This window comes from Oreochromis aureus, linkage group 12 (genome assembly GCF_013358895.1).
Source record: "Oreochromis aureus strain Israel breed Guangdong linkage group 12, ZZ_aureus, whole genome shotgun sequence".
Classification (NCBI taxonomy): Eukaryota; Metazoa; Chordata; class Actinopteri; order Cichliformes; family Cichlidae; genus Oreochromis; species Oreochromis aureus.
Genome location: NC_052953.1, coordinates 36,414,796 through 36,438,249, shown reverse-complemented (window position 1 = coordinate 36,438,249; position 23,454 = coordinate 36,414,796). Strand labels below are relative to the sequence as shown.

Genomic DNA, 23,454 nt, shown 5'->3' with positions numbered 1-23,454 from the left:
GAGACAATCCAGCACATAACAGCAGGGTGCAAGATGCTAGCAGGCAGGGCATACATGGAACGCCATAACCAAGTGGCCGGCATAGTATACAGAAACATATGTGCCAAGTATGGCCTGGAGGTCCCGGATCACAATGGGTGATGCCCGCTAGGGTGGTGGAGAATGACCGAGCTAAGATCCTGTGGGACTTCCAGATACAGACAGACATAATGGTGGTGGCTAACCAACCGGACATAGTGGTGGTAGACAAACAGAAGAAGACGGCCGTAGTGATAGATGTAGTGATACCGAATGACAGCAACATCAGGAAGAAGGAACACGAGAAACTGGAAAAGTACCAAAGGCTCAGAGAAGAACTGGAGAAGATGTGGAGGGTGAAGGTAACGGTGGTCCCCGTGGTAATCGGAGCACTAGGTGCGGTGACTCCCAAACTAGGTGAGTGGCTCCAGCAGATCCCGGGAACAACATCGGAGATCTCTGTCCAGAAGAGCGCAGTCCTGGGAACAGCTAAGGTACTGCGCAGGACCCTCAAGCTCCCAGGCCTCTGGTAGAGGACCCGAGCTTGAAGGACAGACCACCCGCAGGGGCGAGAGGGGAATTTAAAAAATGTTTTTTTTGATATACTTTTCAATAGTGTTGTCAGCGTTAATCTCGTTAAAATGACGTTAACGCCATAACCGCATTAACGGGGCAAATCTCCGTTAGCGAGTTAACGCGGATCGCCCCATGCAGGGGCTGCATGGTGCTAATGCGTTAGCGTGGTTAGCTCGTTAACGGTTATGGTGTTAACATCATTTTAACGAGATTAACGCTGACAGCACAACTTTTTAAACCTCTTGAATTAAAGCTCAAAGTCTTACTTCACTGTTTGCTTTGAAATTCACTGCGGTCATGTAAAGAGGAAGGAAAAAAAAGTATGGCTCTAACTCTACTTTATTTATCCCTGAAACTGAGAAATTATTGTGTTACAGCAGCCGAAACATTAAACACAATCCATAACAAAATAGCTTAAATGAAGCTGAAGCAGAATAGTACTAATAATATAAAAGTAATACTATATGGCAAAACAAAAAATTTAAATAAAGCAGTAAAAATAAAAAAATATATAAAAAGCATGAGAAAAGCTAAATACAAAAGAGAAAAAAACCCCCAAAAGTTAAAATAGGTGGTAAAGAATTTCTTTATGTGTCTTTCTGGCAGCAGACCTTAAAGAGATATATGAGAGAGTTCTGCTACCGGTGCAGGGTGTAGTGCAAAGGAAAGAAATGAAGGAAAATGAAAGAAAAAAATAATAATACCAGAGTTACAAAACAAAAAGACATGGAAAACATAAAGTAAGTCTTCAGAAACTGCCAGGACTAGCAAGAAAAAGTGAAAGATGTCTGGTCTCATAGCCATTACATGATCTACTATAAATGGTATTTTTGCAGTGTGTTAGATTTTATATATACAGTGTAAGACTACGCTACCTTTTAGCCAGATCTGCCGCCTGTTTTGCAGCTGAGCCATTAACCAGCAACGAGACATTGGAGATGCCTCCAGCCTGGAAGCAATCCACAATCCCCTGGTTCCTCCTGGGACAGTAGCCAAAATCATCTCCTGTCACCACCAGCATCATTCTGGGCTGTGGCATTATTGCTGGTCTCTGTTGGCGACACACAGGGGACAGATTAACATTCATCATTATGGTGTCTATGGCTAACAATGATCATTGTCCATTATCAGTGAACATGGTCCCTGGATCCTCCGACTGTTCCACGTCACATGGTTTATTGATAAGAAAGACACTAAACACCAAACTGTTCCAGTTTTCATCAGTATCTTTCATTGCTGCTATAAAACATAAAAGAGCAGTACGTCAGCAAACATAAGCACACCACACATATCTGCCATCTATTTTTTTCCATGGCAGTCAGTCAATACACCAGCCACGTTTCTAAAGTAGATGATGGTCTGACTTAAGTTTTCATGCACATTTTAAGATTACATTGCCAGCTGGACTATTAAAAACACATAAAACTGCAAAGTTAGTCTATATTAGCCCTTTTGTGGTGATATACTTGCCCGATGCAGCTGCCAGCTCATAATCAACGAAGTTGTTAAGAGAATATTGTATAATATGATCAGCTATATGAAATGTATCTTTTTATATTCTTATTAAGCACATGTTTAAATGACTTTTTACCTAGTAACTTGTGTGATGAACCTATGCAGCTACTAACCGCTTCCTGTCTTCAGAGAACATTTAGATGTAGAAAAGGGAAAGTCCCGCTACTGGAGTGATGATGTTATCTATGTAACATACACACACACACACACACACACACACACACACAATACAGACAATCTTGTATAAATAAATGTCGCAGGCAGTCGTGGGGCGCAGTTCGTGCGTTCTATGACTGCCCCTCGCGAGTGAAAAACTTCTGCAGTGTTTGTGTGTTTTCTGACTCAGACGTCTCAACTGAAGAACGGCAGGGTGATTTAAAGAAATCCCCTGTCATTTAAATTGGTCCTTCAAGCCTAGAGATGGAAACACCAGACACGTTTCTGTGACTCCAATAAGGTCTGATTGCTGCATCCTGACGTCGTGGGAAAGCCAGAACCGAAGTCTGTCGACAGCCCTCTCTAGGTAGAGGTGAAAGCCCTGGGCGTAAATTCGTATCCAGGCCGGGCCTGGTCCACGGCGTTGGGGTCCAGCCAGATGACCTGAACAACCAGCAAAAGACGACTGAGGGTGAGAAAACACTTTTTGGTTTTAAACCGCCGGAAGGGTTTAGAAGAATGCGCAAAATAGGTTAGAAGTAGCCGGAATTACTTCAGGAAATGCGCAAAGGTTGGAAGTAGCCGGAATTACTTCGGAAAAACACGTGAAATAGGTTGAGTTCGCCGGAAGGAACTAAATTTAGACTGGTTTCAGAAGTAGCCGGAATTACTTCGTGACAAATTAGCGCGCAAATGTCTATCTGTGTGTATGTATATTTGTCTTGTGTATGTGTTTGGAAGTAAGTTGATTTTACAGCACAATAAGCTGCTGAACTACTTCCATTGTTTTTATTGTTTTCCTTGTGTATCCTGCAAAAGCTCAAGTACTGGTGACGAAGGGAAAAGGTTGGGCTTTGTCTCATAAAACTGACACCGCTCCAGGAATAGCCCGGAGTAGGAGGCCGTGTCAGCAACCACCCCCGAGTCTAGTACCAGAGAAAGCTTTGCAGTTCTGTGATAATGGGGAATCAGCCCACAAAACTCACTGCTGACGAGCAGTGGTTAGAAAAGAAATGTCCAGGCGCCGGACAAATCAGTGCTTGTAGATGGAGAAATCCTAAAAACAAAATGTCCCACTTGGGAGGGGAAATGCAGCCCCTCAGCACTTACACAGTTGAAAGAAGCTCTTTTGCAAGAAATATCAGAAACAAAAACTTAAAAAAAAGGAAAACGCTAGAGGAATCACAATATTTCCAGGCCTGGAAAGAAGAAGCAGCTAGACGAGAGGAGAATAAAAAGAAAAAACAAGAGAAAAAAGATAAAAAGTCAGAAAAACAGAACTTAACCGCCAGTTTAGTAAAACCAGAAGACGAGACACTGTGCAGTGCTCGCAATATGCGTATTAATCCACCACCATATGCACCGCCACCTCCCACTTCTGCAGCCACAGCTGCAGAAGCACCCGCTTCTGCAACTACAGCTACAGCTTCTGCAACTACAGCTACAGCTACAGCACCACTTACTATACACTCACCCATATCAGGAAGAACTAGGTCACACACACATCATCATCCTTATGTAAAAGCACAGACAATGCTAAACGAACTTTCACTCAAAAATAACCCACAAGAAGAAATAGGTCGTGATCCCACTGGGACCGACATCTGGGGAGACACAGTCGACCCGCCAGCCACTGGTATCTACCCAATGGTAGCAGTAGCTAACCCCAGATTTGGCCTAATAATAGGGCCAGAAGGACAAGAAGAGCAAGATGACCGTCCAAACATACATATTTTTCGTCCGTGGTCACAAAAAGATAGACAAAATGTCCTGAAAGACGTTCCTCCACTGAATGAAGGTTTTATACCATGGAGGGATGCTGTAGAACTGATCAGAAGACAATGGTATTTAAACGGTCATGAAATGCTTCAGGTCGTGCAAGATTTATTAGGATTAAAGATAGGAACAGTTAGAGGAGATTTTACCGGCTCAAATGCTGGGGGTGTAGCATACGCACCAGGAAGCACCGACCTAATCAATGCCCTAACAAATTTATATGAGAGAATTAGAGTACGGTTGGCCCCAAGGGCTGACTATGGAAAAATAGGAGAGGTGAAACAAAAAGAAGCCGAAACAGCTTCTGATTTTCTGGACCGCCTGCGTCCAGTTTTTAGACAGCATTCAGGTTTAAAAAACTTTTCAAAAACTGACACCTTTTGAGGTTGTTCATGGGAGACCTTTTCCACTGCCAGTGACAAGCGAACCTTTAGAAAAATCCGTCAGAGAAACAACTCTGGCAGAATGGATGGCAAAACTACTAGAAAATAAGGATATTGTTTTGAACAGTAAACTGCCGTATGAATCTTCTCCAGTCTCTTGCAGGTTGAAACCAGGCGATTGGATCCTGTTACGGGTGCTCCAGAGGAAAAATTGGAGTATGCCTCGCTGGGAGGGTCCATACCAAGTGTTATTGACAACACCCACAGCCTGTAAAATTGCAGAGAGACCCTCCTGGATACATCAGAGCCACTGCAAAAAGGTTGAGGTCCCGAGAAGCCCCGACACCAAGGAGGAAGCACATTAGGAAGCCTCACTTACGCTTGGTTGCTTCGGGTGAGGGGAGCAGTGCGATTGGGTCCCGTGGGGTGAGCCCGCACTCTAATCTCCATCCGATCAACTTTAGGGCAGCCAGGTGTAGGTGTGATGGACCTATGTGCAACAATGTGAAGGGGAACCCTGCTGGTTACCTTGACTACAAAAGCTCACCCTTACAGGATCCCAGCTGATGCCAATAGCAGCCGAGCCACAAGGCAGACAGAGAAGATGGACGCACGACAACTTACACCTAATGGACATGACACAAGATCACATCCATCCTTGGATGAAAGGTGACTGATACAGATATGTGTTTAACAAAACCACAGAGAAAGACTGTTATGTTTGCTCGCACATGCCGAGCATATTAACACAGCCATGTATGGGAAACACCCTGGAACAAGTGCACCAAATCTGATCTAATGACTTTTGTAAGGTGCACAACATCATCAACATCCTGATCCAGGAAGAAGCCCTGAACTTTAACAAGTTTTAAAGAGACTGTTGATCGTCATTGAATTTTTCTTGATTTTATTTTGCCTTTCTTTACGTATGTTATTCTTTGTTTAAAGCTGTAATTTCACAGATGATTAGTTTGTCATTCACAGCATACGCAGATGTACCAAAACCGATGAAGACTTCTTTTCCTATTTTTCAGATGAAGATGAAGTGTAACTAATGATGTAGTAACTGAAAATGTGAGAAACAAGTAGTTACTCACTGATGAATTGTACATTTCATTTCATGATCAACAGGAGGGAATGTTAAGAGAATATTGTATAATATGATCAGCTATATGAAATGTATCTTTTTATATTCTTATTAAGCACATGTTTAAATGACTTTTTACCTAGTAACTTGTGTGATGAACCGATGCAGCTACTAACCGCTTCCTGTCTTCAGAGAACATTTAGATGTAGAAAAGGGAAAGTCCCGCTACTGGAGTGATGATGTTATCTATGTAACAAACACACACACACACACACACACACACACACACACACACACACACACACACACAATACAGACAATCTTGTATAAATAAATGTCGCAGGCAGTCGTGGGGCGCAGTTCGTGCGTTCTATGACTGCCCCTCGCGAGTGAAAAACTTCTGCAGTGTTTGTGTGTTTTCTGACTCAGACGTCTCAACTGAAGAACGGCAGGGTGATTTAAAGAAATCCCCTGTCAGAAGTGCTGGAAAATCTTTCACTTACTTCTTTGCTGAGTTACTACGCTCTGTCTCTCAGTGTCTCTGGATCTTCAGTTTGGGGCTGCTTTCTAATATGAACAGCTTCAGTCCATGCAGGTAAGTACAGAGCATGATGAGCCAGACGGAGCTGCTGGTTTTTACAGTGTAAAATTATCTGATCTACCTGGGCAAACACAGGAGCCACCTAGAAACCAAACAGTAACACCTTAACAAACATCTAAGGTGTGTTTACTATTTAGATCAAGTTTGAAAAAACAAACAAGCCAAAAAAACCACCCAGAACAACACTCCTGTTAATCTTAGCCCCCGTGTCTATTAACCCAACAATATTCTGCTCTACAGGTTCATGTTTACCATTATTCCTGAATTATAAGCAAAGCCTGCACAGGTAGGTCATAAGTTTCTTTTTAAATGGTAACAGTAGTGTCCACAGATGTTTGGTCCAATAGAAGAAGTTGGGGGCCACAACCTCCAAAGGGCAGTCTCATTTTGTCTTCTGGATCGAGGTACAGCCAACAATGATCAGCAGACCTCAGAGATCTAGCTGGCACATATGGATGTAGCAGCTCACTGATATATGGAGGCATCTGATCATGGAGGGTCTCAAAATGATCAGCACACTTTTAAACTGAGCCCCAAACTTTATGTGGAGGCAGGAAGACATAATCTGTCCACCTTAAGGGGACCCAGTGGTAAGCCTCACAGCAGAATACTGAAACACTGGTAAGTGATCCAGGGATGACCTGCTCAGGCAAATGAACTACAATAATCAATGTGTAATGAAATAAAGGTATGTACAATCACTTTGATTTCACTTTGAGACACAGTGTATTTAAGTTTGTAAAAGCTAACCAACATGTTTTTCCAAACTGAACGCCTGATAAAAGGTGACACCCAGATTTCTCACAGTGGGGAAAACTGAAGTTGAAAGATGAAGATGAAAAGGGCACAGAGTTATTCAGGATGAATGCAAGTGTGAACATGAACTAAATTGGCAGAAGCAACTGAAAAGCTCCTGTGAAAGACAGAAAGAAACTCCCTCACGTGCTGATCCAGACATTCAAACACAAGTTCTACATCTCTCAGCCAAGATACCATTACATTTAAAGATGGAGCTGCCAGGGAGGGGGAAAGAGGAAGACCACAGAGAAGGTTTATACATGTAGTGAAAGAAGACATGCAGGGCTTGGTCTGACAGATGAATATACTAGAGATGGGGTTAGATGATAGCAACTGATCTGCTGTGGTCACTCCTGACGGGAGCAGCCAAAAGAAAAAGACGACAAGTCTCATAACAGCTGAAATTCACTACCATGCATGGCAGCTGGTATGAGGTGTGTCCACTGTGTTAAAGGCAAGGCAAGTTTATTTATATAGCACAATTCAACAACAAGGTGATTCAAAGTGCTTTACAGAGACATTAAAAACAAAAACAAATAAAAAGCATGATTTAAATTTGATTAAAACAAGCAAACAAACAAACAAACAAACAAACAAACAAACAAACAAACAAACAAACACACAAACAAACAAAACAGTATATAAAATCAAATATCAAAACAGTAGATAAAATCAGAACAGTAGATAAAATCAGTAGTTAAAAAGTAGGTTTTGAAATTTAAACTTAAGTGTGGATTTGGTGCTTTATTCAAATGCAGCTGAGAATAGGTGAGTCTTCAACCTGGATTTAAATAAACTGAGTGTTTCAGCTGATCTGAGGCTTTCTGGGAGTTTGTTCCAGATATATGGAGCATAAAAGCTGAATGCAGCTTCTCCGTGTCTGGTTCTGACTCTGGGGACTGATAACAGACCGGATCCAGATGACCTGAGGGATCTGGAAGGTTCATACTGGGTCAGGAGGTCACTGATGTATTTTGGTCCTAAACCATTCAGAGCTTTATAGACCAGCATCAGAACTTTAAAGTCTATCCTCTGACGGACAGGCAGCCAGTGTAAAGACCTCAGAGCTGGACTGATGTGGTCCACTTTTTTGGTCTTAGTGAGGACTCGAGCAGCAGAGTTCTGAATGAGCTGTAGTTGTCTGACTGATTTTTTAGGTAGACCTGTAAAGATGCTGTTACAGTAATCAAGCCTGCTAAAGATGAATGCATGGACTAGTTTTTCCAGGTCCTGTTGAGACATCAGATCTTTTATCCTTGAAATATTCTTGAGGTGATAGTAAGCTGATTTTGTTAATGTCTTAATGTGTTTTTCTAAGTTAAAGCTAAGTAAAGGTCAAATGCACACAATGAACACTGTTACAGTTCACTACATGTATAGGCCATGTGGACGTTAGACATTTATCCTTTAGGCAGCATCATTAGAAAACACAGCATACATTTTCACTGCTATGCAGATGACACGCAGCTCTATCTATCCATGAAGCCAGGTAACACACACCAATTAGTTAAACTGCAGGAATGTCTTAAAGACATAAAGACCTGGATGGCCGCTAACTTTCTGCTTCTTAATTCAGATCAAACTGAGGTTATTGTACTCGGCCCTGAAAATCTTAGAAATATGGTATCTAAGCAGATTCTTACTCTGGATGGCATTACCTTGGCCTCCAGTAACACTGTGAGGAACCTTGGAGTCATTTTTGACCAGGACATGTCCTTCAATGCACATATTAAACAAATATGTAAGACTGCTTTCTTCCATTTGTACAACATCTCTAAAATTAGAAATATCCTGTCTCAGAGTGACGCTGAAAAACTAGTTCATGCATTTATTACTTCCAGGCTGGACTACTGTAATTCATTATTATCAGGATGTCCTAAAAACTCGCTGAAAAGCCTTCAGCTCATCCAAAATGCTGCAGCAAGAGTCCTGACAGGGACTAGAAAGAGAGAGCAGATTTCTCCTGTTTTGGCTTCCCTTCATTGGCTTCCCGTTAAATCCAGAATTGAATTCAAAATCCTGCTCCTCACATACAAGGTCTTAAATAATCAGGCCCCATCTTATCTTAATGACCTTGTAGTACCATATCACCCTATTAGAGCACTTCGCTCTTGCACTGCAGGCCTACTTGTTGTTCCTAGAGTATTTAAAAGTAGAATGGGAGGCAGAGCCTTCAGTTTTCAGGCCCCTCTTCTGTGGAACCAGCTTCCAGTTTGGATTCAGGAGACAGACACTATCTCTACTTTCAAGATTAGGCTTCAAACTTTCCTTTTTGCTAAAGCATATAGTTAGGGCTGGACCAGGTGACCCTGAATCCTCCCTTAGTTATGCTGCAATAGACGTAGGCTGCCGGGGATTCCCATGATGCATTGAGTTTTTCCTTTCCAGTCACCTTTCTCACTCACTATGTGTTAACAGACCTCTCTGCATTGAATCATCCTTGTTATTAATCTCTGTCTCTCTTCCACAGCATGTCTTTATCCTGTCTTCCTTCTCTCACCCCAACCGGTCGCAGCAGATGGCCCCGCCCCTCCCTGAGCCTGGTTCTGCCGGAGGTTTCTTCCTGTTAAAAGGGAGTTTTTCCTTCCCACTGTCGCCAAAGTGCTTGCTCATAGGGGGTCATATGATTGTTGGGTTTTTCTCTGTATTTATTATTGTGCGATCTACTGTACAATATAAAGCGCCTTGAGGTGACTGTTGTTGTGATTTGGCGCTGTATAAATAAAACTGAAATGAATTTATTGAATTGAATTGAATCACAATAATCAACAGCAGCTTTACTGCTACTCAAGACTTTAACTTTAATAACAGATTTGTGACATTGGTAGACCATAATTTATTGATTGCCTTGCTATATTATAGCAATTATATATTATTAGCTATATTGTAGATGTTTGATTTCAATATCTACAACTACAGTGAATACAATGGTATTTATGAACGTTAGTCTAAGCTTGCATGATGACAGGTTTTAGAATTTTCACTAAACTCCTAAACTGACATGATATCACACTGGAACAAATGAGGACAAATGTATTAACCCATAATGAAAGTTTTTCAACACTTTCACATTCTAATTATATTCGTTTTTTGTATAACACACGAATTATTTTTAAATTAATCATAAATTACATATTTATTCATTTATTTTCTTATGTTGTAAATTTGCACTGTACGGTCTCTTATTTCTTGTTTTTTATGTTATATTCTGGACTTTTGTGTGACCCTGCATACTCCATCTGTCTATCTTTGCTGCTGGAACACATGAATCTCCCCAATGAGGAACAACAAAGGATATTTCTGTTCTATTCTATTCTATTTCTATTTGTACATAATATCAGAATAAAAAAACAAAAACAAAAAAAAACTCAGTGGGTAAATATTATCAGCTCCCTGACACACACACTGATTGCTGATTTTCACAAAGCAGGAAATGGATATACGAAGTTATCACAACTTTTCCAAGTGCCAAAAGCTGGAGGGAGAAGGATCATCAAGAAATTCAAAGAGAGCTGAAAGTACTGAACAAACTACTGAGAGATAGGTTTAAAGACCCCAAAAGACAGTAGTGAATGACTTCGCCAAATTGGGAATTGTAGTCTCAAAGATGAAAATTACAAGAATCCTAAACAGGAATAGACTGACAAACTGGGAATCTTATCAAGATGGAAGGAATCAAAATATGTGACAGAAAACCTTAAAAGTCAGCAGCAAAACTACATCTAGGTCATTGTTTTGTCTTTCAACATGACAACATCCCAAAAAATATGACACTCCTGATGAAAAACTTCCTCTACAAGTCCAAAGTGAACATTACTGTCTGGGCTCCACAAAGCCCTCCTATTGAAGATCTATGGGGTGAACTGAAGAGCAAAGTCCATGCCAGAGAAGCTTGAGAGATTTACCAAAGAAGAATGGGCTGGGCTTGCTCTCAGAGGAGCTAATCATTTATTTCCATGGTAGTTTTGGTATTTGTAAAATAATTTTGTTTCTGTGGGCAAAGTAAAATATCTTGATGCATGCTCAATCATCCAGGTAACTAAATCCCAAAAGGTTGATTCTGTTCATCTGGACGTTTTCAGTGGGAGAAACATTTTGTCACCCAACCAGGTGACTTCTTCAGTCTCAGCTGACTGCAGGTTTCCCCAACATTCCTCGGGCAAAGTAAAATAATGTAAGAATCCAAATGAAATAAGGATGTTTATAAAAGCTGCATTAAAAATTCCTTGCTCTATTTAACAGCACTTATGTCATAGTGAGGGCTGGTTTGTTTTGAGTTCCTCTTGCTCCTCCAACTTGATCACACCGCAGGTACTTTCCTCCCCTTTGGATGGAGGACTGGATTTCCCATTCTTTAGCTGCACATACCTGATTGTCATCTACTTCAACAACAGCAGTAAAAAAGGACCAGCTGTGCCATCGAGTATCCGCCAGACAGTCAGCCTCTGAATAGGCTAAACCTTGCTCTGTAGTGACTACTTTGTGTTGTTGTTTTCATGTGTCGGCTGGAGAGAGTTTACAAATGAGAAGCAAAAAAGAGCTGTCTATTCAAAATATATTCAAAGGTGAGAACAGGCTTTTCCCTGCAGCACGGTATGTAATAAAGACTCACTAAGAGAATAGTGGCATTTACCGGGGGGAGCAACAAAGTACAAATACTTCATTAATGTACTTAGGTAGAAATTTCAGAATCAATTATTTATTCTCAATAATCCCGAGTAAACCATCACCAAACATTTCTAAATTGCTTTGAAAAATAAACCTGTGTATTATCTTAAAAATGCTACAAAGGACCAAGGATGAAGATCCTGAATGAGTCCAGGACAGGCTTGCGGACTTGGTGTTCTGGCTGGGCCTGGGAGTTTGGGTTCTGGGTCATGGCTGGGGTGTCACCAGGGTTGTGGGTTGGTGCATGCAGGCCCCCGTGCCAGGTCTGGCCCTCGCACAGAATGATACTAAGATTAACTATCAGTGCAGTAAGAGTTCTTCAGCTTTGTTACTATTTATTATTTTAAGCAGCAGCATAAAACTTGATGAAGTAGTTATATGCATATTTAAACTTTACCAGCTCTGGTCTCAATGTATCTGCTTCTATTCTGCCAAAATGGCCATTTTAAACTCTGTTACCTGTGTTTGGTCTTTTGGGTACTCACCTCTTCTTCACCTTCACCTGGTGTCTCATCAATCTGCTGCACTCTTAATTTCCTCTACTCTCCTCCTTCCTCGCTTCTGTCCTGGTTGTTACAAATAATGCAATCAGGATGTATCAAACAAACTCTATCTATTAGGGCTGTGCGATATGACCAAAATCTCATATCCCGATATTAAGACATCTATCGTCCGATAACGATATAAATCACAAAAATGTAACATTTTCTGTAAATTCTGTGAATCTCGGGCAGCTCGACTTGCGGGAAGTGTTTCCAGCTGCGCGTCATGTACCTGGAGTCGAGTATTTTAACAGATGCATGAAACTATACATTTTTAGACATAAGTGGTAACGGCCGCCATTTTCTTTGTGAGTATTTATTACACGGCGTGCTGCGGGGAAAAGCCTGTTCTAACGTTTGAGTCTAAGGTTTATTTTTTAGCACCTGGCGGCTCTTTTTTGCTTCTCATCCGTAAATACTCTGCATCTTTCACGTGATTGAGTTTATTTTGAAAAGTCTCAACAGGATCTTGAGCTTTATTGTGAAAGGTTTATGTGGAACATAAACAAGCGGACACGCAATGGTGTTACCGTCGTTGTTGCTAACCGCAACGTTGTCGTGCGCTTGTCCGTCCGTAGTGTGGTTATATTAAATATAAGAGAGAGAGAGAGAAATTAAGAAATTAATATAGCCACTACAGTGACCATCAAAACAATGAAAAAATATTGCCGTAAACAGTTTATTTTGCGACACCACGAAACAAACGATAGCGTAAAATGAAATGATAGACATTTTTATATCGTCATCCGATATATATCGTTATATCGAACAGCCCTACTATCTATGTTGCAAATTTTTTGATGTGATGATTAGTATTACTACATTACTAGGGCTGGGCCATATCATACCGTTCACGGTAATACCGGTGTAATTTTGGGCAACGATAGGAAAATGAATTATCGCGATAGAATATGGGTAAAACGCGCATGCGCAGTGCCTATGTTTACATACGCACATGGCGGCGACGCAGAATGAGAAGAGCAAAAGTGGATCGTTGAATGAAATGGATGAACCAGAATTGGTTTGTAAAAATGCTGCAACTTCAGTGGTGTGGAACTGGTTTAGCTTTCGTCCATCAGATACACAACAAAGCACTATTTTTGGTAGCGCATGCTAGCGGGCCGTCGTTATTACCGTGTTGTTTGGAAAATATGGCACACTTAAAATCAGTCCTTTGATTTTTCTGAAAATCGACAGTGTCCCTTATAATCCCGCGTGCCTTATGTATGAATTCTGGGTATGAATTCTGGTTGTGTTTACTGACCTCGAAACGATTTTATGTGGTACACGGCACTCGAAAATCTGTCAAATGTTTTAGTACGACTTTGTTAAGCTACGAAGCCGCACCGCTTGATGGATTGTCGGAGCATTACGGCTAACGTAGGCAGGAGCCTCGCGGAGTGATACGTACTGTGCTTCAACATAATATTACCGTATTGTGTGTGTATAACCTCTTTTTAAGTTTTGTGGATATTATACATGGTTATGCTGAGGATATGTCGGCCAATTTCCACTGGAAATGCCTTTTGGTTAAACTGTCAGCAAGGAATTTGCACTGTTGCATTTTTATATAATTTTAATGCACATAAAAAACAGCCGCTTGTTTAAGTGAAAATACATTGATGGGGTTTTTTTGCACTAATAAAGTTGTGGAGTTGTAAAGTATTTTGTCTAGTGTCAATTATATCGTCAGTAATATTGTTATCGCAAATTTTCAAATGTATATCGTGATAAATATTTTTGGTCATATTGCCCTGCTCTATACATTACTACATACTTTATATTTTAAACACAGATTTTAGCATATATTTAACATATCAGATTTTATTAAAAGCAAAAAACTAATGGTTCTGTTTCATAAGACCAAGTCACTAATGAATACCGACTACAGGCTAATATTTAATATACACTACCAGTCAAAGTGTGGACACAGCTTCTGATTTAATGGTTTTTCTTTATTTTCACGACTGTTTACATTGTAGATTCTCACTATAGGCCTCAAAACTGAATGAATGAACACATATGGAATTATGTGGTAAACAAAAAAGTGTGAAATAACTCAAAACATGTTTGATATTTTAGATTCTTCTAAATATCCACCCTTTGCTTTGATTACTGCTTTGCACACTCTTGGCATTCTCTCTCTGAGCTTCATGAGGTCGTCACCTGAAATGGTTTTCCAACAGTCTTGAAGGAGTTCCCAGAGACACACTTCTTGGGCCTTTGGCCTTCACTCTGCGCTCCATCTCATTCAAGATTCAAGATTCAAGATTCTTTATTTGTCACAAGATGTCACAGATCACAAGATGGCACAGCCACGTCCAGACGCCTTCCTGACCGCTCCGCACAGACTATGCACCTTTTTAGCTTTTTACTTGTTTATTACCTTGTTATACATTCCAGGAACTTCTAGTTTTCGGATTTGCGTTCGGAACAGACTGAGACAGCAGGCGCACCGCGCACCACTGCCCAGTATCCTGCTGGCTAATGTACAATCGTTGGAGAACAAACTAGATGATCTGAGGGCAAGAGTTACCTTCCAAACGTGACATGAGGGACTGCAACATGCTGTGCTTCACAGACACATGGCTGACCCCCACCGTGCACTGTAAAATGTAATATTGTGTTTAATTAAAAATAATAAATAGGCTGAACTCAATTTTTATCAATTTGTTATCAGAACTCGATTTAAATACGTTACCAGTACTTTTTATGCAAAAACGCTGATAAACTCCATTTATTTGAGTTGTCTTAACTTAGAAAAACTAAGTAAGCTGGAAGTTTTGCTTCTCAGTGCGGAAGGATGAAAGATGTGTTTTGAAAATGCCACGTCACTACCGTCCTCCTCCCTTCTCGGATCAGTCCGCATGTTCACGGTGCATTTTTATGGAATATGTTGAGCAAACCTGGAGAAGCGTCAGCTCAAGATATTATTGTTGTCATTGCTGTGGATCTTTACCTGATACACTGACTTGGTGAGTAAATGTTTACTCTTATTCAAACTGATTTTGTGGCTTCTCTTAGTTTAGCACCAGGTTTAAAATCTTGCTAGCTAGTTAGTATTAGCCTAGCGTTGCTGCTGTTGCTGGGCTCATGTTACTTAAAAATTAACACCACAGCCTTAAAAACCTTACATAAAACTATGTGGTGAGATTTTCTGTTGATTGTTTGAAATAAATAAGTGAGATAAGAGCCCAGACAAAATTCTTCGGGAGGTGCAACCGTTAGGGGTGGGGTAGGTGTGGGGTGTGGATAACAGAGCTCTCTGAAAACGTGGAAGCACTTTTGCAAATATGTGATATTTTGATAAATTAAGTAGATATTTGAGCATTACACAGCTACATTGTCGCCTGAAAATATCTTAAAAGGTTATTTTGTGACCCAGAAAGGGTAGTCTGGGGAAAAGGAGGATCGCATTTGTCGGCCACGGTTGTCGGAGCCTGTGCGTACTTGTAAGCGAGCAATGGCGGAGGAGTGCCGCTGAAAAACTTATTACTTTTTCTGGGTCACATAATAAACTTTTAAGATGTTTTCAGGCGAGAATGTAGCTGTGTAAATTTCAAATATCTGCTCGATTTATCAAGACATCACATATTTGCAAAAATGTTCCGACGCCGGAGACGTCCATTTTTTTTTCATGCTTTGTGGCAGCTTTAGAACATCTGTGGCATCTATTAATGTCAAATCTAGCCTTTATTTAACAACATAAGCAAACTCTATGTTACAATGATTGCACAGCCATTAAGGATCAAATCAGTTTCTGAAAAATGTTCTGTTTTTTCTCCCTCTGCTTGCTTCTTACTGTCTTTGAGGCTCGGGACCAGCACTCCTGCTGTTGGACAGAAAGACCTCAGTAAGTATTTTGGTTTTCCAATATATTAGCAACTGTCAGTGACATTTATATTAATCAGGCTGAACTTTAATCATACTTTAGATCAGCCTGTTTTACTTATTGTTTTATTTGTGCTTTGGTTTGGGGAAGTTTACTGATCTTTTCCTGTCTTCTGTTATTGTGTGGATGCTTTAAGCATCCACACTATTGAGTTCCTGTTTCTCTTTATTGTGTGGATGCCCTAAAAGGGCTTCCACACTATTGAGTTCCTGTTTCTCTTTATTCTTTATTCCACTATTTACTAGTTGCTTCCGTACGTTTTTCGGCACTTAACTACTCCCACAGTTTTTATCCGATTTTCGCCATTCAAACTTTAAAAAATTCTGCTATTTCTGCTAATGCCGGCTATGACTTTTGGTGCTCATAACTTCTATACTTTTTGAGATATTGAATTTTTTTTGCAATATTTTTTGCCCATTTCTGCCATATCATCAGTGGCGTCACTGATTTTCCTTGCCGTGTTGACCTGTGTTTTAGCTCAGTGAGATGAGCATCCGTTCTCAGACTGGGAGGCCCGGGTTCAAATCCCGCTTATGGCAACATTTCTTTCAGTTAACAGTTAAACTTTTTCAACTCAATTTCAGCTTTTTCACCCCTTTTCAGCAAAATTTTCAGTTTTTTCACCACTTTTCAGCACAAATCCCAGCTTTTTCAGCTATTTTCAGCAAAAACATCTTTTCAGCAGAATTCTGAAAAGAGTTCTGCAGAACTCTTTTCAGCAGAAATTCTGCTGATTGAACTCTTTTCAGCAGAATTTTCACCTCTTTTCAGCCCAAATTCTGCTTATTCACCTCTTCTGCAAAATTTTCAGCCTTTTCACCTGTTATTACCACAAATCTCAGCTGTTTTCAGAAAAAAACCTCTTTTGAGCAGAAATTCTGCTGATTCATCTCTTTTCAGCGCAACTTTCTGCTTCTTTACCTCTTTTCTGCAGAAATTCTGCTGATTCACCTCTTTTCTGCAAAATTTTCATCCTTTTCGCCTCTTATCAGCACAATTCTCAGCAGCTTCTGCTAATTTCAGCAGAATGGTCAGTCTGTCCACCTCTTGTTTGTGAGAATGAGTTTGGCTCAGTGAGATGAGTAGCTGCCTTGAGACCAGGAGGGCCAGGTTTGAATCCTGCTTAGGGTGAAATTTTTTTTTTCACCACCATACAACTTTTTGCAACTTTTCATCTTTTTCAGCTTTTCAGCAGACAGCTTCAGCGTTAAGGCATCCACACAGCATTTTCGCAGGAAATGCAAATTTTTCTAGTTCTTTATACTTTATACTTTATTCTTATAGTTGCTTCCGTACGTTTTTTGGACCTTATCTACTTCCACAATTTTCAGCCGATTTTTGCCGTTCAAATTTTAAACTATTCTGCTATTTCTGCTAATTCCGGCTATGACTTTTGGTATTTTTTGCTATTATACTTTTTAAAATATTAAGCTTTTTATGCTTTTTTTTGTCCTATTGAAATGAATGGAAAACTTCCAAAATTCTGCTAAAACTTGCCTGTTTCTGAAACTTAACTACTTCCTCATACTTTCACCTAGAACAACCATTCAAACTTTAAAATGTTCATAAATTATTGGGCTATTCATGTATGATTCAGCTTTTTCATATCTGTTACCATTTTCATCTTATCCCTTTTTAAGTTTTCAGTTGCAAAATTGTGATTTTTCACAAAATACATGCGTTGTTATGGTTGCTATGCACTTGGCTTTCAGTGAGCCACTGTAAGTTTCGCAGTCTTCTCTTCATGTCCGAACAACTTCTTGCTACTTGCTCAATTTTCACTCAACCCCCACAAATTATACATCAAAACGTAGGTATTTTTGCTGGCTTTCAGAAAATGTCACTGTCATTGTTGTGGGATTTATAGAATTTTGCCAAATCTCCTCAGACCAACACAAGGTCGGAAAAGTCTCCATACAAAGTCAATGAAGAGTTTGTTCAAAATCACCGCTTGATTTCTGTCATGAGAGGCATTTTCGAATTGTCATATCTCCTTAACGAAGCGAAGGTAAAACATGAGGCTTGTCCCAGTATATCTTCAGACGCTCCTGACGCTCACAATTCAAGAATTTTTTTCTCACCTATTACCGTTCTGAGATGAGTTACACTTGTTTGAGGGTAGGAAATTCGTCCTTCGCTCAGATTTCTTCAGATTTCAAACTCTGGAAATTTCTCTCGTCATATCTTTTTTTTGGATTCCCACAGAGACCTGAAAATTTCCATGACTGTTCACCAAAGCCTGCTGTCTCTTACAGTGAAAGAATGATATCGATACTCCAAATAGATTTAGAGTTACAAAGCTTTGTTCGAGGGCAAGTCAGGGCAGTTTTCTCTTCGCCTCTACTCAGTTATGGTGCATTAGAAGTTAAATATCTTCAATAATTCATATTTTAATGATAAATTGTCAACACTTGAAGATTCCCCCATCTCTTCTGAACAAAACGGTGTAAGAATGACTGTTCTAGCCCCTACGGTTAGGAAATTATAGCCATTTGTTTGAGGGGAATCCTGACTATGAAAAATAGACAGCACAAATCCTGTCTCTGTGCTGCGTGTGTGTAAAAACAGGTGCACCTGTTTTGGCGGGAAAAAGTACACAGCCTCTCTGATTGGTGGATTCAAATTTAGCAGCTCCCAGGCTGCTTGACTGACCTAGAAATTTGATTTTCTCTCCCTGTGTGTGTGTGTGTGTGTGTGTGTGTGTGTGTGTGTGTGACGCAGAGAGAGAGAGAGAGAGAGCCTTTTTATGGGAGCATCTTAATGTATGATTTAAATTCAATATATTTAGACTGGTTGACTGAATTTGATCCTGTGTGTGTCTCTCTGTGCTTGTGTGTTTCTATATTTGTCCATCTTTGTGATTGTGTGACTGTTATACGTTTTTTTACAGATTTTTTTTCATTTAACAATTACATTTGAGGGACCCTTAGCATGTTCAGCATTTGTTCAGCTGTCGATTTTGCTTTTCCAATTTTTCTATTTAAGTTATTACTATTGTGCTACGTCATAGCATTGCTGCTACTTTTCAGCATTTGTGCTAAATACAGCATTTCTGCTAAATCATACTATTTCTGCTATTTTATAAGATTTGTGCTAAATACAGCATTTCTGCTAAATCATACTATTTCTGCTATTTTATAAGATTTGTGCTAAATACAGCATTTCTGCTAAATCATACTTTTTCTGCTATTTTATGAGATTTGTGCTAAATACAGCATTTCTGCTAAATCATACTATTTCTGCTGTTTTATGAGATTTGTGCTAAATACAGCATTTCTGCTAAATCATACTATTTCTGCTGTTTTATGAGATTTGTGCTAAATACAGCATTTCTGCTAAATCATACTATTTCTGCTATTTTATGAGATTTGTGCTAAATACAGCATTTCTGCTAAATCATACTATTTCTGCTGTTTTATGAGATTTGTGCTAAATACAGCATTTCTGCTAAATCATACTATTTCTGCTGTTTTATGAGATTTGTGCTAAATACAGCATTTCTGCTAAATCATACTATTTCTGCTATTTTATGAGATTTGTGCTAAAAACAGCATTTCTGCTAAATCATACTATTTCTGCTATTTTACAAGATTTGTGCTAAATACTGCATTTCTGCTAAATCATACCATTTCTGCTTTTTTATGAGATTTGTGCTAAATACAGCATTTCTGCTAAATCATACTTTTTCTGCTATTTTATGAGATTTGTGCTAAATACAGCATTTCTGCTAAATCATACTATTTCTGCTATTTTATAAGATTTGTGCAGAAATTAGTATTTCTGCTAAAAAATATACAATTTTTGATGAATTATAGTTTTTCTACCAAATCATAGTACAGTATTTCTGTTTTTTTTATAGGATTTGTACTTCATATAGTATTTCTGCTTAATTACAGTATTTCTGCAATTTTAAAGTATTTGTGCTAAAACATAGTATTTCTAATAAATGCAGTATTTCTGGGTAACCATAGTATTTCTATATATTTCTGCCAGCTCCCCAGGGAGTTAATCCTCTGTGAGGAGTGTAATATTCAAATTTACATATCAGGGCCCTCATGGCTTCCCATCCAGCCAATCATATCTGAGGCCTGACACATTCAAATTTGCATATTGGGGCATTCATGGCTTCTAAGACAACCAATAATCTATGTCATATATCTATAATATTTCATATTCTTATTTTAAATGGTCAACATTTCATGATTCCTACATCTCTTCTGAACAAAACGGTCTAAGAATGACCGTTTTAGCCCCTACGGTTAGGAATTTATGGCTGTTTGTTTGAGGGGAGTCCTCACTATGAGAAATAGACTGCAAAAATCCTGTCTCTCTCTGTGCTGCATGTGTAAAAGCCTGCACTTGGTGCAGCAGTTTTGGCGGGAAAAACAACACAGCCTGTCTGATTGGTGGATTCAAATTGAGAAGCCCACAGCTGTTTGACTGACCTAGAAACATGTTGTTAACAGGCCCTGTTCACTTGCTGGTGCTGCTGCTCTGTGTGTGTGTGTGTGTGTGTGTGTGTGTGTGTGTGTGACAGAGAGAAAGAGAATTAGAGGGCGAGAGAGCCTTTTTATGGGAGCATCTTATTGTATGATTTAAATTCAATATATTTAGACTGGTTGACTGAATTTGATCCTGTGTGTGTCTCTCTGTGCATGTGTGTTTCCATATGTGTACATATTTGTGATTGTGTGACTGTTATACTTTTTTTTGCTGATTTTCTTTCGTTTCACAATTACATTTGAGGGACCCTTAGCATGTTCAGGATTTTTTCAGCTGTCCATTTACTTTCCAATTTTTCTATTTAAGTTATTACTATTGTGCTAAGTCATAGCATTTCTGCTGCTTTTCAGTATTTATTTTTATTTCAGTAATCATACTATTTCTGCCATTTTATAGGATTTGTACTTAATATAGTATTTCTGCTTAATTATAGTATTTCTGCCATTTTATAAGATTTGTGCTAAATATAGTTTTTCTGCTAAAAAATAGTATTTCTGCCAAATATAGTATTTTTGATTAATTATAGTTTTTCTACCAAATCATAGTACAGTTTTATTGCTTTTTATATGGCTTCTAAGACAACCAATCATATCTAAGGGCTTGCACATTCAAATTTGCATATTGTTGGCTTCATGGCTTCCCAGCCAGCCAATCATATCTGAGGCCTGGCACATTCAAATTTGCATATTGGGGCCTTCATAGCTTCCCAGCCAGCCAATCATATCTGAGGCCTGGCACATTCAAATTTGCATATCGGGGCATTCATGGCTTCTAAGACAACCAATCATATCTGAGGCCTGGCACATTCAAATTTGCATATTGGGGCATTCATGGCTTCTGAGACAACCAATCATCTATGTCATATATCTTTAATATTTCATATTTGTATTTTAAATGGTCAACATTTCAAGATTCCCCCATGTCTTCTGAACAAAACGGTCTAAGAATGACTGTTTTAGCCCCTACGGTTAGGAATTTATGGCTGTTTGTTTGAGGGGAGTCCTCACTATGAGAAATACACTGCAAAAATCCTGTCTCTCTCTGTGCTGCATGTGTAAAAGCCTGCACTTGGTGCACCAGTTTTGGCGGGAAAAAGCACACAGCCTCTCTGATTGGTGGATTCAAATTGAGAAGCTCACAGCTGTTTTACTGACCTAGAAACATGCTGTTAACAGCCCCTGCTCACTTGCTGCTGCTGCTGCTGTGTGTGTGTGTGTGTGTGTGTGTGTGTGTGTATCCATATTTGATTTTGTGTATCTGTTGGCTGTTCTTATTTTTTTTTTCTAAATGTATTTTTATTTTATTTTTTCACAGGTGAACAAAAATTCGTTTTGAGCGAACTTAACCATGTTCCTTTTTATTTAGCTTATCATTTTACCTTTCCAATATTTTCACTTAAGTTATTACTATTCTGCTCAATCATAGTATCTGTTCTAAATCATTGTTATTAAGCTATATTGTAGGATTTCTGCTAAATCATAGTATTTCTACTATATTATATTTTTCTTTCTAAATATAGCATTTCTGCTATAGAATAGTGTTTCTGCTATATTATAATATTTGTGCTAAACTGGAGTATTTTTGCTAAAACATAGTATTTATATAAAATTACAATGTTCATAGTATATTACAGTGTCTCTGGTAAATCACAGCATTTCTGCTATGTTGTACTGTTTTTCTAAATCATAGTATTTCTGTAATGTTTAAGAATGTTTGGCTAAATATATTCTTTCTGTTATCTTATACTATTTCTCCTAAATTCTTGTATTTTTGAGAAGTTATCATGTTTCTGGTAAGTTACAATATTTCTGCTAAGTTCTGCTATGCTATTGTATTTCTGCCAAGTATTATGTTTCCTCTAAGATATTACAGTTCTGCTAAGTTATTACATTTTAGAAAAGTTCCTTTGCTTCTGCAAAGTTTTTACAATTTCTGCAACTTTTCAGCTTTTTTCAGCAGACAGCTTCAGCTTTAAAGCATCCACACTGCATTTTCGCAGGAAATGCAAATTTTTCTAGTTAGACTTGAGATATGACTGCACTATGCTGTTGCTGGTGACCACAGTTAATTCTACAAGACATGTTGTGTAAGTAAACAAACAACAACAGTTTGGTCTGCATTTCTTGAAAGATCACATCCCCCAAACTTAGTTTAGAGGGTCTACACTGTATATAGTGAAGTCTGCAAGTTTTCTAACAGCAAAATCTGTTTTGTGCCCAAAATCATTTTGCACATCATTAGAATGAAAGTTATTGGCCATGTTTGCATAGCCCTTTTTTAAAATGATGCTTTCATGACATTATTGTGTGTTGGGTGGTGGTCAGGGCTATGCAGACTGACAATTTGGGACATTGAATGTCACCTCTCCGGTGGGGAGGGAGCCTGGGATCGTCTAAATTGGAGTCTGTTCTATACCAAATGCAGAAAAAAATGTTTTAAGAAAGCAATTAAGTTCATGTTCCAAAAAATATGATTGTTTGCATGCAGGACACCAGGAGAGTGTCACAGATGGTGTGGTCAGTGAAGATGGTCGCCTGCAGGTTCAAGTTCATTGCATCTCCAACCCACATCCACTGCCACTGTACTTAAGGGAAGTTAAAGACTTTCTTCTGCACCTACATTTGGATCACCTCGATCCATGACAGTCATTCAGGCAGTAATGCCTGGACTGGAAACAAGCATCCTTAAAATAATACAACATTCCAGCTCATGTGTTGGAATGGAAAACAAATGTGTTGTTTAAATTAGAGACTGCACTTGTGACAGAACAATAAATATTTTATTTTGATTATATAAGTAATGTAAGTACAAAACAAACTGTGGTGGGCCTAAACTTATTTTCAGAATAATTACATCTGAGACTTTGTTTCATTGTAAGATTATAACAGTGATGGCAATATAATTGTTTGTTGTTCAGCAGAACAGTGTCCAGTATGTTG

The 23,454-nt window shown here is 39.1% G+C and overlaps 1 protein-coding gene across 5 annotated transcripts in view; it reads right to left on the bottom strand.

Moving 5' to 3' along the window:
* Window positions 1-23,454, bottom strand: part of ydjc (YdjC chitooligosaccharide deacetylase homolog) — a 45,331-nt gene that overhangs the window by 9,676 nt on the left and 12,201 nt on the right. For 3 of the 5 annotated variants that reach the window (XM_039620985.1, XM_039620988.1, XM_039620989.1), the window contains one exon: window positions 1,470-1,645. In XM_039620985.1, the coding sequence (XP_039476919.1) occupies window positions 1,470-1,645 (176 nt within the window). Of the gene's footprint in view, window positions 1-1,469; window positions 1,646-12,063; window positions 12,145-23,454 lie in introns of all 5 variants that reach the window. The other 2 variants (XM_039620986.1, XM_039620987.1) reach the window with 1 other exon arrangement.